The 16559-nt window shown below is 38.8% G+C and overlaps 1 protein-coding gene across 6 annotated transcripts in view; it reads right to left on the reverse strand.

The window, feature by feature from the left end:
* PRELID3A (PRELI domain containing 3A) overlaps positions 1-16559 on the reverse strand; it is a 67613-nt gene that overhangs the window by 14568 nt on the left and 36486 nt on the right. The window contains exon 6 of one of the 6 annotated variants that reach the window (XM_060119584.1): positions 8990-9061. The exons of the other annotated variants lie outside the window; for them this stretch is intronic. Coding sequence (XP_059975567.1) covers positions 9050-9061 — 12 coding nt within the window. The 3' untranslated portion in view covers positions 8990-9049. Of the gene's footprint in view, positions 1-8989; positions 9062-16559 lie in introns of those variants that run through there. 6 annotated transcript variants of the gene reach the window in all.

Consider the following 16559-nt stretch of genomic DNA (forward strand, 5'->3'; position numbering starts at 1 on the left):
TAATCATAATACCTTGATTAAAATTAATGTGCCAACTGGGCTGAAATAAAATATATTAATGATTTCAAATTTGTCATATTAAAATAATTTGGCCAAGAAAATAAGGGAAGATAAAAGGTAAGCTTTATGAGATTAGATATTTTGTGCTCTTACTATTAATAACTTTTAAAATATTTTGCTGATTTTTAGTAGCTAATAGCTACCAATAATTGAGCACGTTACTGAACTACTGAACCAAACTTGATTTCACTCGCCTGACACACAGCAAAGCTAATCTACTGACACCGGGTTGTGAAGGGAAGTGCAGCATTTACTGCAGGGCACCCAACATGGGGCCAGGCAAGGAGGATGGGCAGCTCATGATCAAAAGACCAGAACTCCCTGATGGCTTTCAGGTAAGCATTTTTAAAGGCAAGGTGAGGGAGAGGGTCAGGGTGCCTAATCAACTTGTGGACGTTTGTTTGATTGGTGGGTGGTGAGGTAACAGGGTGGTATTTCAGGAGTCAACATCATCAACCTTCTGGTTCCAACCACTCTGGGGGGTCTGTGTGCCGATGGTCAGCGTGTAGTTAACTTCTCCACCTGGTGGGGGATTTAGTATCTGCAAAACAACTCAGGATATTTTCTATTGCCCTTGAGGAAGAACTAAAGGTCCTTGACTTTGTTTTATGGCTAAACTATTGTTTTGCTTAACTGTCTTCCTTTGTTTCTGCACTTTCTCACTTCTCTGATTAAATCTGCTCTTTGGAAATTGGGGAAGGCCTAGGAGGCTAAAACTTTTCTACAAACAAGAGGCAGGGGACACAGGAGGGTGGGTTCTGTCACAAGGAAGGCCCCACAGGGTCCTGCCCAGTTTCAGTCCCCCCTTTTCTTTGATATTCCTCAATCCTGAGGGGAACAGGGATGATGACTGCTCTGGCTACTAACTGCTGAATGGGGGCAAAGCCAAATTTTCAGTATAAGAGGAGAGAAAGTCATTGACTTTATTATTTTTTTAAGTTAAGGTATAATTGATTTACAGTGTTTCAGGTGTACAACAAAGTAATTCAGTTATACATGGGTGTGGGTATACACACACACACGTATTCTTTTTCAGATTCGTTTCCCTTATAGGTTATTACAGTATACTGAGTATAGTTCTCTGTGCTATACAGTTGATTATCTGTTTTATATATAGTAGTGTGTATATGTTAATCCCCAAATCCTAATTTATCTGTCACCCCCATTCCCCTTTGGTAACTGTAAATTTGTTTTCTATGTCCGTGGGTCCATTTCTGTTTGTATATAAGTTCATTTATATCATTTTTTCCACATATAAGTGATGCATGATATTTGTCTTTCTCTGACTTCACTTAGTATGATAATCTCTAGGTCCATCCTTGTTGTTGTTGCAAATGGCATTATTTCACTCTTTTTATGGCTGAGTAATATTCCACTGTATGTATGTACCACAGCTTCTTTATTCATCCATCCATTGATGGACATTTAGGTTGCTTCCATGTCTTGGCTATTGTAAATAGTTCTGCTATGAACATGGGGGTGCATGTATTTCTTTGAATTAGAGTTTTTATCTTTTCCAGATATATGCCCAGGAATGGGATTGTTGGATCATATGGTAACTCTGTTTTTAGTTTTTTAAGGAACCTCCATACTGTTCTCTGTAGTGGCTGCACCAATTTACATTCCTGCCAAAACAGTGTAAGAGGGTTCCCTTTCCCCCACATCCTCTCCAGCATTTATTATTTGTAGATTTTTTGATGATGGCCATTCTGACCGGTGTGAGGTGATACCTCATTGTAGTTTTGATTTGCATTTCTCTAATAATTAGTGATGTTGAGCATCTTTTCACATGCCTGTTGGCCATCTGTATGTCTTCTTTGGAGAAATGTCTACTTAGATTTTCTGCCCATTTTTTTAAATAAATTTATTTATTTTATTTATTTATTTTTGGCTATGTTGGGTCTTTGTTGCTGTGCGTGGGCTTTCTCTGGTTGAGGCGAGCGGGGGCTACTCTCCATTGTGGTGAGCGGGCTTCTCACTGTGGTGGCCTCTCCCGTTGCGGAGCACAGGCTCCAGGCGCACAGGCTTCAGCAGTTGTGGCACCTGGGCTCAGCAGTTGTGGCACCTGGGCTCAGCAGTTGTGGCTCGCAGGCTCTAGAGCACAGGCTCAGCAGTTCTGTTCTGCCCATTTTTTGATTGGGTTGTTTGGGTTTTTTGTTATTGAATTGTATGAGCTATTTGTATATTTTGGAAATCAATCCCTTGTCGGTTGCATCATTTGCAAAATTTTCTCCCATTCCATAGGTTGTCTTTTCGTTTTGTTTATGGTTTCCTTTGCTGTGCAAAAGCTTTTAAGTTTAATTAGTTTGTTTATCTATTTCTGCTTTTGTTTCCATTACTCCAGGAAACGGATTCAAAAAAATATTGCTGCAATTTATGTCAAAGAGCATTCTGCCTATGTTTTCCTCTAGTAGTTTTATAGTGTCTGGTCTTACATTTAGGTCTTTAATCCATTTTGAGTTTATTTTTGTATATGGTGTTAGAGAATGTTCTAATTTCCTTCTTTTAGCTGTAACTGTCCAGTTTTCCCAGCATCATTTATTGAAAAGACTGTCTTTTCTCCATTGTATATTCTTGCCTCCTTTGTCATAGATTAATTGACCATAAGTTCATGGGTTTATTTCTGGGCTATCTATCCTGTTCCATTGATCTATGTGTCTTTTTCTGTGCCAGTACCATACTGTTTGATGACTTTAGCTTTGTAGTATAGTCTGAAGTCAGGGAGCATGACTGCTCCAGCTCCATTCTTTCCCAAGATTGTTCTGGCTATTCAGGGTCTTTTCTGTTTCCATATAAATTTAAAAAATTTTTTTTGTTCTAATCCTGTGAAAAATGCCATTGGTAATTTGATAGGGATTTCATTGAATCTGTAGATTACTTTGGGTAGTACAGTCATTTTAACAATATTGAGTCTTCCAATCCAAGAACACACTATATCTTTCCATCTGTGTGGTCTTCAATTTCTTTCATCAGTGTTTTATAGTTTTCAGAGTACGGGTCTTTTGCCTCCTTAGGTAGGTTTATACCTAAGTATTTTATTCTTTTTGATGCAATGGTACATAGGACTGTTTCCTTAATTTCTCTGATAGTTCATTGTTAAGTCTATAGAAATGCAACAGATTTCTGTGTATTAATTTTGTATCCTGCAACTTTACCAGATTCATTGATGAGCTCTAGTAGTTTTCAGGTGGCATCTTTAGGATTTTCTAGGTATAGTATGTCATCTGCAAACAGCGACAGTTTTACCTCTTCCTTTCCAGTTTGGATCCCTTTTATTACATTTTCTTCTCTGATTGCCATGGCTAGGACTTCCAAAACTATGTTGAATAAAAGTGGCAAATGTGGTCATCCTTGTCTTGTTCCTTATCTTATAGGGAATGGTTTTAGCTTTTCACTGTTAAGTATGATATTAGCTGTTGTGTATGAGTTTGTCATATATGGCGTTTATTACGTTGAGGTATGTTCTCTCTAAGCCCACTTTCTGAAGAGTTTATCATAGGTGGATGTTGAATTTTATCAAAAGCTTTTTCTGCATCTACTGAGATGATCGAATGTTTTTCATTCTTCAGTTTGTTAATATGTTATATTGCATTGATTGATTCATGGACATTGAGAAATACTTGCATCCCTGGGATAAATCCCACTTGATCATGGTGTATGATCCTTTTAGTGTATTGTTGGAGTCAGTTCACTAGTATTTTGTTGAGTTTTACATCTATGTTCATCAGTGATATTGGCCTGTAATTTTCTTTTTTTGAGTGTGATATCTTTGTCTGGTTTTGGCATCAGGGTGATTGTGGCCTCATAGAATGAGTTTGGAAGTGTTCCTTCCTCTTCAATTTTTCTGAATAGCTTCAGAAGGATGGGTGTTAACTCTTCGCTAATTCACCTGTGAAGAAGCCATCTGGTCCTGGACTTCTGTTTTGGGGGAGTTTTTAAATTACTTAATCAATTTTAGTATTGATAATTGGTCTGTTCATATTCTAATTATTCCTTGTTCAGTCTTGGGAGATTGTACCTAAGAATTTGCCTATTTCTTCTAGGTTGTCCATTTTATTGGCATATAGTTGCTTGTAGTAGTCTCTTATGATCCTTTGTATTTCTGTGGTATTGGTTGTAACTTCTTTTTCATTTGTGATTTTATTGATTTGGGCCCTTTTTCTTGATGAGTCTGGTTAAAGGTTTATCAATTTTGTTTATCTTTTCAAAGAAACAGCTTTTGGTTTCATTGATCTTTTCTGTTGTTTTTTGGTTTTGTTTTTGTCTCTATTTCATTTATTTCTGCTCTGATCTTTATGATTTCTTTCCTTCTACTAACTTTGGATTTTGTTTGTTCTTCTTTCTCTAGTTGCTTTAGGTGTAAAATTAGGCTGTTAGAGACTTTACCTGTTTCCTGAGGTAAGCTTGTATCTTTATAACCTTCCTTCTTAGAACTGCTTTTGCTGTGTCCTATAGGTTTTTGGGTATTGTGTTTTCAGTTTCATTTGTCTCTAGGTATTTTTTAACTTCCTCTTTGATTTCTTCAGTGAGCCATTGGTTGTTTAGTGGCATGTTGTTTAGCTTCCACCTGTTTGGGTTTCTTGCAGGTTTTTTTTTTGTTTGTTTTTTTGTAGTTCATTTCTAGTCTCATAGTGTTGTGGTTGGAAAAGATGCTTGTGTGATTTCAATTTTCTTAAACATACCAAGGCTTGTTTTGTGACCTACCATGTGATCTATCCTGGAGAATGTTCCATGTGCAGTTGGAAAAAAATGTGTATTCTGCTGCTTTTGGATGGAATGCTCTATCAATATTAATCAAGTCAAGTTGGTCTAATGTGTTATTTAAAGCCTGTGTTTTCTTATTGATTTTCTGTCTGGATGAGTTGTCCATTGGTGTAAGTGGGGTATTATGGTCCCCCACTACTACTGTGTTACTGTCACTTTCTCCTTTTATGTCTGTTAATATTTGCCTTATATATTGAGGTGCTCCTATGTTGGGTGCCTATGTTTACAATTGTTATATCTTCTTACGTACTGTCCCTCTTTGTCTCTTGTAACAGTCTTCAATTTAAAGCCTATTTTGTCTGATGTAAGTATTGCTACTCTTGCTCTCTTTTGATTCCCATTTGCGTAGAACATGTTTTTCCATCCCCTCATTTTCAGTCTGTATGAATTTCTAGAGCTGAAGTGACTCTCTTGTAGGTAGCATATATATGGGTCTTGTTTTTGTATCCATTTAGCCAGTCTGTGTCTCTTGGTTGGAGGATTTAGTCCATTTACATTCAATGTAGTTATCAGTACATACGTTCTTACTGCCATTTTTTTTTTTTTTTTTTTTTGGCTGTGCAGCATGTGGGATCTTAGTTCCTGGGCCAGGGATTGAACCCACGTCCCCTGAGGTGGAAGCACACAGTCTTAACCACTGGACCACCAGGGAAGTCCCATTAATTATTTTGGATTTGTTTTTGTAGGTCTTTTTTTTTCCTCTTTCCTTCCTTTGTTCTGTTGTGATTTGATGACTATCTTTAGTATTATGTCTGGATTCCTTTTTCTTTTTTGTGTGTTTATCTATTACAGATTTTTGGCTTGTGGTTACCATGAGGTTTTGGTATAGCAGTATTTATATATACATGATTATTTTAAGTTGCTGATCTCTTAATTTCCAATGCATTTTAAATACCGTGCATTTGTACTCTCCTCCCCTCACAATTTCTGTTTTTGATATCATATTTTACATCTAATTGTTTTTGTTATCCCTTAACTGCTTATTGTGGATATGGATGATTTTACTACTTTTGTCTTTTAACCTCCCTTCTAGCTTTGTGTGTAGATGATTTCCTACCTTTACTGTATGTTTGTCTTTACTGGTGAGCTTTTTCATTCTGCAACTTTCTTGTTTCTAGCTGTGAACTTTTATTTTTCACCTAGAGAACTTCCTTTAACATTTGTTGAAAACTGGTGTGGCGGTGCTGAATTCTTTTAGCTTTTGCTTGTCTGTAAAATTTTTGATTTCTCCATCAAATATGAATGAGAGCCTTGCTGGGTAGAGTATTCTTGGTTGTAGGTTTTTCCCTTTCATCACTTTAAATATATTGTGCCAGTCCCTTCTGGCCTGAAGAGTTTCTGCTGAAAAATCAGCTGATAGCCTTATGGGAGCTCCTTTGTATGTTATTTTCTGCTTTTCATATTCTTTTATAAATTTTGTCATTTTGACTGCAGTGCATCTTGGTGTGTTCCTCTTTCCTGATCTTGGGTAACTCTTTCCTTTCCCAAGTTAGGGAGGTTTTCAGCTATTATCTCTTCATATATTTTCTCAGGCCCTTTCTCCCTCTCTTCTCCTTCTGGGACCCCTACTAGTGCACTTGATATTGTCCCAGAGGTCTCAAATTGTCCTCATTTCTCTTCATTTTTACTTTTTTCTGTTCAGCGGCAGTGATTTCTGCTACTCTGTCTTCCAGCTCATTGATCCGTTCTTCTGAATCATTTAGTCTACTATTGATTCCTTCTCGTGCATTCTTCATTTCAGTTACTGTATTATTCATCTCTGGTTGTTCTGTTTTCTAATTCTTTGTGAAAAACTTCTAACTTCTTGCTCTGTGCATCCATTCCCCTCCAGAGTTCTTTTGATCATCTCTACTCTGAACTCTTTCTTGGGTAGATTACCTATCTCCATTTCACTTAGTTCTTCTTCTGGGGTTTTATCTTTTTCCTTCGTCTGGAACATAATCTTCTGCCGCATCATTTTGTCTAAGTTGCTATTTGTATTTTTATGTATGTGGTAGGTTGGTTACATTTCTTGACCTTGGAGAAGTGGCCTTCGGTAGGTGTCCCAGCACTGGCACCTGCAGACTGTTTGGTGGGGCCAGGTCTTGGCACTAATGATCCAAGATGTCAGCCACCAGCCCCAGTAGTGTTCACACAGCTGAAAGTTCCCCACTATGTCTGCCCCCAGTGTCTGTGTCTCCAGGGTGAGCTGCAGCCACCCCCCACCTCTCCAGGAGACTCTTCAAGACCTGCAGGTAGGTCTGGCTCAGGCTCCTATCAAATTACTGCTTTCGCCCTGGGTCCCAGTGTGCATGAGGTTTTGTGTGCACCCTTTAAGAATGAAGTCTCTTATTTCCCCAGTCCTGTGGGCCTCCTCCAGTTAAGCCCTGCTGGCCTTCAAAGCCAAATGTTCTGGGGGCTCATCTTGCTGGTGCTGGGCCTCCAGACTAGGGAGCCTGACATGGGGCTCAGAACTCTCACTGCTGTAGGAGAATCTCTGCAATATAATTATTCTCCAGGTGTGTGTTGCCCACCCAAGGGAGGGGTATGGAATTTTGATTATATCATGTGTATGCCCCTCCTGTCTTGTTGGGGTTGCTTTTTTTAGAAGATCTTTTCTGGTAGGTTCCAGTCTTTTTCGTCAGTAGTTGTTCTGCAGATAGTTGTGATTTTGGCATGCTCGTGAGAGGAAGTGAGCTCAGGGTCTTTCTACTCCACCATATTGGCTGTCAAATCTTTCATTGACTTTAATTTTAAAGAAGTCTCAAGCTTAGCATTAATATTTTGTATTATGAAAAATATTACCTCTCTGATTGCTTTTTCTTTTTTTTTTTTTTTTCCCACCACACAGCACACAGGATCTTAATTCCATGACCAGGGATTGAACCTGTACCCCCCTGCAGTGGAAACATGGGAGTCTTAACCACTGGATCACCAGGGAAGTCCCTGATTCCTTTGTCATAGCACCTGAACAAATATTTGAAAATTAGTACTCATATTACAGTGATGATAATGACCAAAATGCACACCCTGGTAGTAGTCCCTGAAAGAGTCTTCCTATTCCAGATAGCAATCAGAAAAAATAAGTTTTGAAGTGGGTCATTCCTTTTTACATACATTCTGTAACCAAGTAACCTTCGGAATTATTCTATTTATTTGGGTTTCACCTTTTCTGGGGTGTTAATATATATATATAGCAGGAGCTACTGGCCATTACACATATATCTCCTTTTTTGCTAAAACAAAATTTAAAGCAATTTTACTTTCTCGTATTATTCTTGTTAAAGAATGTAGTGCCTTCTGCTGGGAGGCTACGTCTAGAGTTGTCTCACTTGCCATTACTATTCCTAAAGTAAGAGAAAGGTTTCATAGTTATAAGAGGAGACCTTATGACCATAAGGTGGCAGCTGCTAGCAGATAATGTTTTGAGAACAGCTGGTGGTGTCCCTGAGTCTGATACAATTCAGAAAATTTAAGTTCTCAATAATACAGGAATACGTCTGAAACCATGTCCACAACGGACACCCAGCTCCATTTGGATGCCTGAACCATGGTTATTCTATTTTTTTAAATGCATTATTTCATTTAGTGGTTAAAGCGGATGTATGATGTATGTTTAATAGGCCATAAACAGACTGTTTTGATTAGCCTAAAGTTCAAGTTAAATCATGTGTACGCCAGAATGACATCCCCCTACCTCAATATGTGAGAATTTCCTCCATCATTTTCCCCTTTTGATTGCAAATCTTTCTATAGAAAGCATTGATGATCAAAATATCTGTCCCTCGATGCCAGGGTGGTAGTTGCCTGCCCTGTGATGCCCAGGGTGGTAGTTGCCTACCCTAGTTATCCTGTCCCTCAGTGCTAGGCCTACTTTTGTGTGTACACACATTTGCCTAGTTGTCCACATTGGGGGAAAACTGACAGTAAACAAGCTCAGAGCTAGATTAATGGGGAAGCATTTTATAGGCTATACATTTTATCAATTATACTGAATTGTCCCATAAACATTGTACATGTGCTTCTAACAACAGACTTAAAACAAGCAGTGATACATGTCATGATTAGTTATACTCTGTGACAGCTTTACTAGAGAATGTTCTTTCCATTTTAATACGGAGACAAACATTTGGTAAACAGTTTTATGAGGTCATTAGGGTTTCTATTATAATTCTTTAATTTCTTACCAAGTTCAGCTGTATGATCTGAAAGTTATCAGAAACCTGTACTTGTCCAAAAGTCCTTTCTATGAATCGTCCTGAAGATGAAGCATTTTTGCAAAAGCATCAGAGTGAAACAATAACTCTCCATGGATGAAAAAAGACTTAAAAAGGCACAGGTAAAGATCTGATTAAAATGCAGTTGGACAAACTTAACCAAGTTGATATACAACATTTTAAGATAATAGCTAAAATTGACTGATAACATAGTATCAGGACATATTCAAATTTTAGGAACTTCATATAATTTCTAGAACACTTATACTAATGACATTTATCCATACAGTATAACCTAAGAATGTTTATCACCACTTATTTGCCAATGCTTCTCATGTAATTTATTATACCAAATAATTCTAATTAGTTTAATATTTCTCACTGAGATGCTTTACGGGCCCTTTGAAACATCCCAAAGAGAAAGAAAAACCTATGAAGCTTACAATCTGTTATCAAAAGCAGCTCAATATTGCAGGAAAACTTTGTTCTCTTAACAGAGAAAATCAAACTCCAGTTTGTACCAGCCTACTTTTAGTAACAAAATTTATTTACTTAATTAAATTGAATCTAATCTTAGCCAATGTTGACCACGAACAAAAAAACTCTTTCCTCAAGGTTCCTTTTCCACAAACATTCTATCACTTTCTGTATCCATATTAGTTTGTCCCTTATTTTATTTCTCATCCAGAAACAACCAGCTCTAGGATAAAATTACTCTTCTTTTCACTTAACAAAATATTTCCATTCTTTATACCTGCTCTCATTGACAACATATATACTACTTTCTTTACATATTGTAAAGCTTCCCTTACTATCTTTAGTAGTTTAATTGCATATATATTGTAATTTTTAAGCTTTAAAAACCTTATTCTCTAGCAAAAACCAAGAAGCAAGCAATTGTGAACTGTTTCTTACATCAGCATTTCCTGACTGGCACATTTAATGAAAACATTCCATAACCTTTAAAAACATACATTTTCTCATAGCATAATTTCTTTCTTTTAACATGGTCCAAGATGTTTGTCTGATAAACATACGTTTTTAGCTTTTCTCTCATAAGAAGATAGGCAAACTTAGACTTGCCTAGCAATCAATATTCCAGTATTTTATCTTAATTAAAAATGATCTAGACATTCAATGAATTCTCATCATTTACCTTAATTTAGTAAAATTCTAAAATTTCAAGTTACCAACCTCTGGAGAAATTAAAGCATAATTATTCCTAAAGAGTTCACCTAAAAGCTTCTATCCCATTTATCTCTATTTCAGTGCTTATGAAAATATCATCATACCAAGTTAATTTTTTTGCTGACAAATTTTATAGCAGATATAATATGAACTTATTTGGCTTCTATTAAATCTAGGTATGATAAAAGTATTATATTTAATATTGATGACTCTAAAGACATTTCTGTATTAATTAAACCAACAAACTGTAACTTTAATGCCAGATATTAATTTAATATTGAATATTCCCCAGATCACGTGAGAGTTTGTTGTATTTCTGAGATTTTATATAGCACTTCATTTCTTTTAAGCAAATTAAATAGAGCTCATTCATAGATTCATTTTTACATGAAGACAGAATCAGAGATCTCATAGCTTTATTTTAAAACTTAGTCATGAATCAGACATTATAAAACTCATTAGTTTATAAATAACAGTTGGAGTAAGTTTACTCACTTGAATTTTAAGCCTCTTCTCCCTTTTTTCCTTTCAGTTTCAGGTTCTACTTATTAACCCAAGGCTATAGTCTCAGGCATTGTGGACTGTGTTTGCATTCCAAGTACATGATAAGAGTTATAACTTAAAGCTTCCTCCTAGGAATACTTTTGTTCTCTCAGGGTCAGAATTTTGAAAAAATAGTTTATCAAGCCAGTTTTCTCTGAGTAAAAAAAGAACCAGTTTTGGAATTTTTCTCAAGTCTAAAGAATATTGTGGCCACACAATGTTGGAAAAATCATTTTCTTTCTATCTCTTTGTAGGAGCATAACTAAAGCTCTCCCAGTTTTGCAAAATACATCCCAGGGGAATACGAGATGGAACAGAGCTCCGATTCCCCCCACCTTTTTTTTCTCATTTTGCGGATATTTCCAGAAACACATCAGAACCAGGCAGCGTGTTATCTGGTGGCCTTTCAGGGTTGTAGTTCCCTAGCATGAGAATGGAAAGTTTCTTATCTGGAATTCCAGACAGGGGTGCAGATCAGCCTTGGTCTAACAGGGAGTTTTCCAGTTACCACTCAGGCAGTGCTGGATGGCTGAGGGACTCCTCGACCCAGAAGGGGAAATCCAATTAAAGTGGCATTCCACTTAAAACCAGATGACCAAGTTTTACGTCTCCCCTCCACACAGCCCCCGCCAAAAGGAAAATTCCAAGCAAGGCAACCCAGTAGGGAAGAATACCCTGGTGTAGTCACATAAGAAGTTCTGCCATTTACCAGAGAGATCTCATGGACCAGACCAGATCAGGACCAGAGCCTTGTTTCATTCACCATTGAATCAAAACTGCCATGAGCCAGCAATGTCCAGTCAGTGCAAGCACTTGGGGCTGCTCCTGAGAAAAAAGTGCTCAGGCAGCTGCTGGACAGGATCCATGAGCTGCCAATGGCCAGGGGCCAGTGTGCCATTGGCAAGATGCCCACTTGGGATGGAAGGCCCACCTGGGTCACCAAAATTGTTTTCCAGCCAAATTTGGGTCCACTCGCCCAACATGCAGCAAAGCCAACCTACTGACACTGGGTTGTGGTGAAGGAAAGTACAGCATTTATTGCAAGGCACCCAACATGGGGCTAAGCAAGGAGAATGGGCAGCTCGTGACCAAAAGACCCAAACTCCCTGATGTCCTTCAGGCAAGGGTTTTTAAAGACAAGGTGAGGGAGAGGGTCATGGGTGCCATATCAGCCTGTGGACATTTGTCTGATTGGTGGGTGGTGAGGTAACAGGGTGGTATTTCAACAGTTAACATAATCAACCTTCTGATTCTAACCACTCTAGGGGTCTATATGCTTGTGGTCAACATGCAGTTAACTTCTCCACCTGGTGAGGGTTTAGTATCTGCAAAGCAACTCAGGATATAGTTCAGGATATTACTTATAGCCCTTGAGGAGGAACTAAAGTTCCTTGAGTTCATTTAATGGCTAAATTATCATTACTTTGACTTGCTTGACTGTTTTCATTTGTTTCTGCATTTTCTCAATTCTCTGATTAAATTTGCTCTTTGCAAATTGGGGAAGGCCTAGGAGGCTAAAACTTTTCTACAAACAAGAGGCAGGGGACACGGGAGGGTGGGGTCTGTCACCACAAAGGCCCTGCAGGGTCCTGCTTGGTTTCAAGCACTTTTCCATATCAGGTACTGTGCAAAGTACCCTCAGCCACAACTCTGATACTCAACTCTAAGCAGGTGCTGTGCATACCCTCTTTTACATCTGAAAAACAGGAACAGTAAGGTGGTCATTTGCCCAAGGTCAAACTACTAGCCCAGCATCACACCTGACGTCACCACTTCCAATGCTGTGCTCATGACCCTGCTGTGTTTCCACCTGCTTTTCCCACCAAGGGCTATGATTCTGAATCCAGTCCTCACATCACCAAGCACTCAGTGAATGCCCAGGGCTGTGCGTGCAAAGTAAACATCTCATCTTGGCTCCTGGTCAAATACATGTGTAAATAGTTCAAAAAAATCCAAAGCAATATAAATGTCTAGGAATTTGTAGTAAGCTGTGAGCTGGTGTTGTTCAAGAACACCTTCATGGAAGTAGATTTCAAGGTAGGTTCAGAGGAGGGAGGGGACCCAATATGCCCCAAAGTGTGGTCTGATGACACCTGGATCAGAATCATCTGGGCCAATGCCTAGACCTTGGTTTTGATTCCAGTGAGAGAGTGGGCATAGAGGGAACTTACCTCAACATAATAAATGCCATATACAACAAACCCAGAGCTAACATCATTCTCAACAGTGAAAAGCTGAAAGCATTCCCTCCAAGATCAGGAATAAGACAAGGATGTCCACTGTTGCGACTTTTATTCAACATACTGGTGGAAGTCCTAGCCACGGCAGTCAGAGAATAAAAAGAAATAAAAGGGATCCAAACTGGAAAAGAAGTAAAACAGTCACTGTTTGCAGATGACATGATACTATACATAGAAAATCCTAAAGATGCTACCAGAAAACTACTAGAGCTCATCAGTGAATTCAGTAAAGTTGCAGAATACAAAATTAATACACAGAAATCTCTTGCATTCCTACATACTAACAGCAAAAGATCAGAAAGAGGAATTAAGGAGACAATCCCATTTACCATCGCATCAAAAAGAATAAAATAGCAATAGGGACTTCTCTGGTGGTCCAGTGGTAAAGAATCCGCCTTACAATGCAGGGGACTTGGGTTCCATCCCTGGTCAGGAAAATTGGATCCCACATGCCACAGGGCAACTAAGCCTGCATGCCACAACTACTGAGCTTGTGTGCCTCAACTAGAGCCTGCATGCCGCAAACTACAGAGCCCACACGTTCTGGAGCCTGTGCACCACAACTAGAGAAGAGAAAACCCACATGCCACAACTAGAGAGAACCCCGCGCACCACAATGAAGAGGCCACATGCCACAATGAAAGATCCCGCATACCACAATGAAGACGCAATGCAGCCAAAAATAAAAATAAATATATCTTTAAAAAAAAATATATATATATATATATATATATACACATATAGGAGTAAACATACCTGAGAAGACAAAAGACCTTTACTCTGAAAACTATAAGATGCTGATGAAAGAAATCGAAGATCACTCAAATAGATGGAAAGATATACCATGTTCTTGATTGGAAGAATCAATATTGTCAAAATGACTATACTACCCACAGCAATCTACAGATTCAGAGCAATCCCTATCAAATTACCAATGGCGGACTTCCCTCATAGTCCAGTGGTTAAGGCTCCACACTTCCAATGCAGGGGGCACAGGTTTTATCCCTTGTCAGGGAACTAAGATCCCACATGCCGTTGGGCACGGCCAGAAAAAAAATTACCAATGGCATTTTTCACAGAACTAGAACAAAAAATTTTTAAATTTGTATGGAAACACAAAAGACCCCAAATAGCCAAAGCAATCCTGAGAAAGAAAAATGGAGCTGGAGGAATCAGGCTCCCTGACTTCAGACTATACTACAAAGCTACAGTCATCAAAACAGTATGGTACTGGTGCAAAAACAGAAATATAGATCAATGGAACAGGATAGAAAGCCCCAAAATAAACCTATGCACCTATGGTCAATTTATCTATGACAGAGGAGGCAAGAAAATACAGTGGAGAAAAGACAGTCTCTTCAATAAATGGTGCTAGGAAAACTGAACAGCTACATGTAAAAAAATGAAATTAGAACACTCTCTAACACCATACACAAAAATAAACTCAGAATGCATCAAAGACCTAAATGTAAGGCTGGACACTATAAAACTCCTAGAGGAAAACATAGGCAGAACACTCTGACATAAATTGCAGCAATGTCTTCAATCAACCTTGTAGAAGTAATGAAAATAAAAACAAACAAATAGGACCTAATTAAACTTAAAAGCTTTTTCACAGCATAAACAAAATGAAAAGACAACCCACAGAATGGTGTTGCCTACCCCATTTGCCAACAAAGTGACCAACAAAGTATTAATCTACAAAATATACAAACAGCTCATGCAGCTCTATATCAAAAAAAAAAAAAAGAAACCAAACAACCCGATCGCAAAATGGGCAGAAGATCTAAATAGACATTTCTCCAAAGAAGACAAAGAAACGGCAAAAAACACATAAAAAGACATCAACATCACTAATTATCAGAGGAATGCAAATCAAAACTACAATGGGGCCTCCCTGGTGGCGCAAGTGGTTGGGAGTCCGCCTGCCGATGCGGGGGATACGGGTTCGTGCCCCGGTCTGGGAGGATCCCATATGCCGCGGAGCGGCTGGGCCCGTGAGCCATGGCCGCTGGGCCTGCGCATCCGGAGCCTGCGCATCCGGAGCCTGTGCTCCGCAGCGGGAGAGGCCACAACAGTGAGAGGCCCACATACCGCAAAAAAAAAAAAGAAAAAAAAAAAAAAAAAAAAAAAAAAACTACAATGAAGTATCACTTCTGTCAGAATGGCCACCATCAAAAAGTCTACAAACAGTAAATGCTAGAGAAGGTGTGGAGAAAGGGAACCCTCGTACACTGTTGTGGGGAATGTGAATTGTTACAACCAATATGAAGAACAGTATGGAGCTTCCTTAAACTAAAAATAGAGCTACCATATGATCCAACGATCCCACTCCTGGGCCTATATCCAGAGAAAATCATAATTCAAAAAGATACATGCACCCCAGTGTTCACTGCAGCACTATTTACAATGGCCAAGACATGGATGCAACCTAAATGTCCATCGACAGAGGAATGGATAAAGAAGATGTGGTACATATATACGATGGAATATTACTCTGCCATAAAAAAGAATGAAACAATGCCATTTGCAGCAACATGGATGGACCTACAGATTATCACACTAAGTGAAGTAAGTCAGACAGAGAAAGACAAATATCATATGATAGCACTCATATGTGGAATCTAATTTTTTTAAATGATACAAATGAACTTATTTACAAAACAAACAGACTTACACATATCGGAAACAAACTTGTGGTTACCAAAGAGGAAACGTGGTGGAGAGGGATAAATCACACTGCTATATATAAGACAGATAACCAACAAGGGCCTACTATATAGCGCAGGGAACTCTACTCAATATTCTGTGAAAACCTATTTGAGAAAACAATCTGAAAAAGAATGAATACATGTATAACTAAATCACTTTGCTGTACACCTGGAACTAACACAACACTAAGTCAACTATACTCCAATAAAATTTAAAAATAAAAAATAAAAAAGGTAATGAGAAATTGCTCTAGCTTATTAATCAAAGGGAGTTATGACAGGATTATTTTTGATAATCTGACAAGAAGTGGAACAGAAGGAAAGGGAGACCAGTTCAAAGGTGAGTGTACTTAGTACATGGTGAAGTATCAGTTAATAATAAACATTTAGTGCCTCACAGGTTTCTATGGGTCAGGAGGTGGGGTGCAGCTCTAGCTGGGTGGTTCCAGTCTGGGTCTCTAATGCAGGTGGCACTTAGTTGAAGGCTTCACTGGGGCCAGAGGATCTGCTTCCAGGACAGCTCCTCCCATGTCCGCACAACCTGGCATCCAGCTTGCCCCAGAGCACATCTTTCATGACAAGCCTGGGAAGCCACGCCCATGATGGGGTATTCTGCAGTATTTCACTGACCCCACAGGTCAGCCCTTTCTATGGAGGAGGCCACATGTGGGCGTGGTCAGCAGGAGACAGCCAGCCACCCCACGCAATAAGTACCTAAACCAGACAGAGACGGTGAAATGAGAAGACAGAGAATTGATGAGACCTTTTAGAGCAATATTTGGTTTCCAAATGGCTACAGAGAACGAGCAGGGGGAAGACGTCTCAAATACCTCAGGTTTTGTACTTGGGAAACAGAA

This window comes from Mesoplodon densirostris, chromosome 15 (genome assembly GCF_025265405.1).
Source record: "Mesoplodon densirostris isolate mMesDen1 chromosome 15, mMesDen1 primary haplotype, whole genome shotgun sequence".
Taxonomy (NCBI): Eukaryota; Metazoa; Chordata; class Mammalia; order Artiodactyla; family Ziphiidae; genus Mesoplodon; species Mesoplodon densirostris.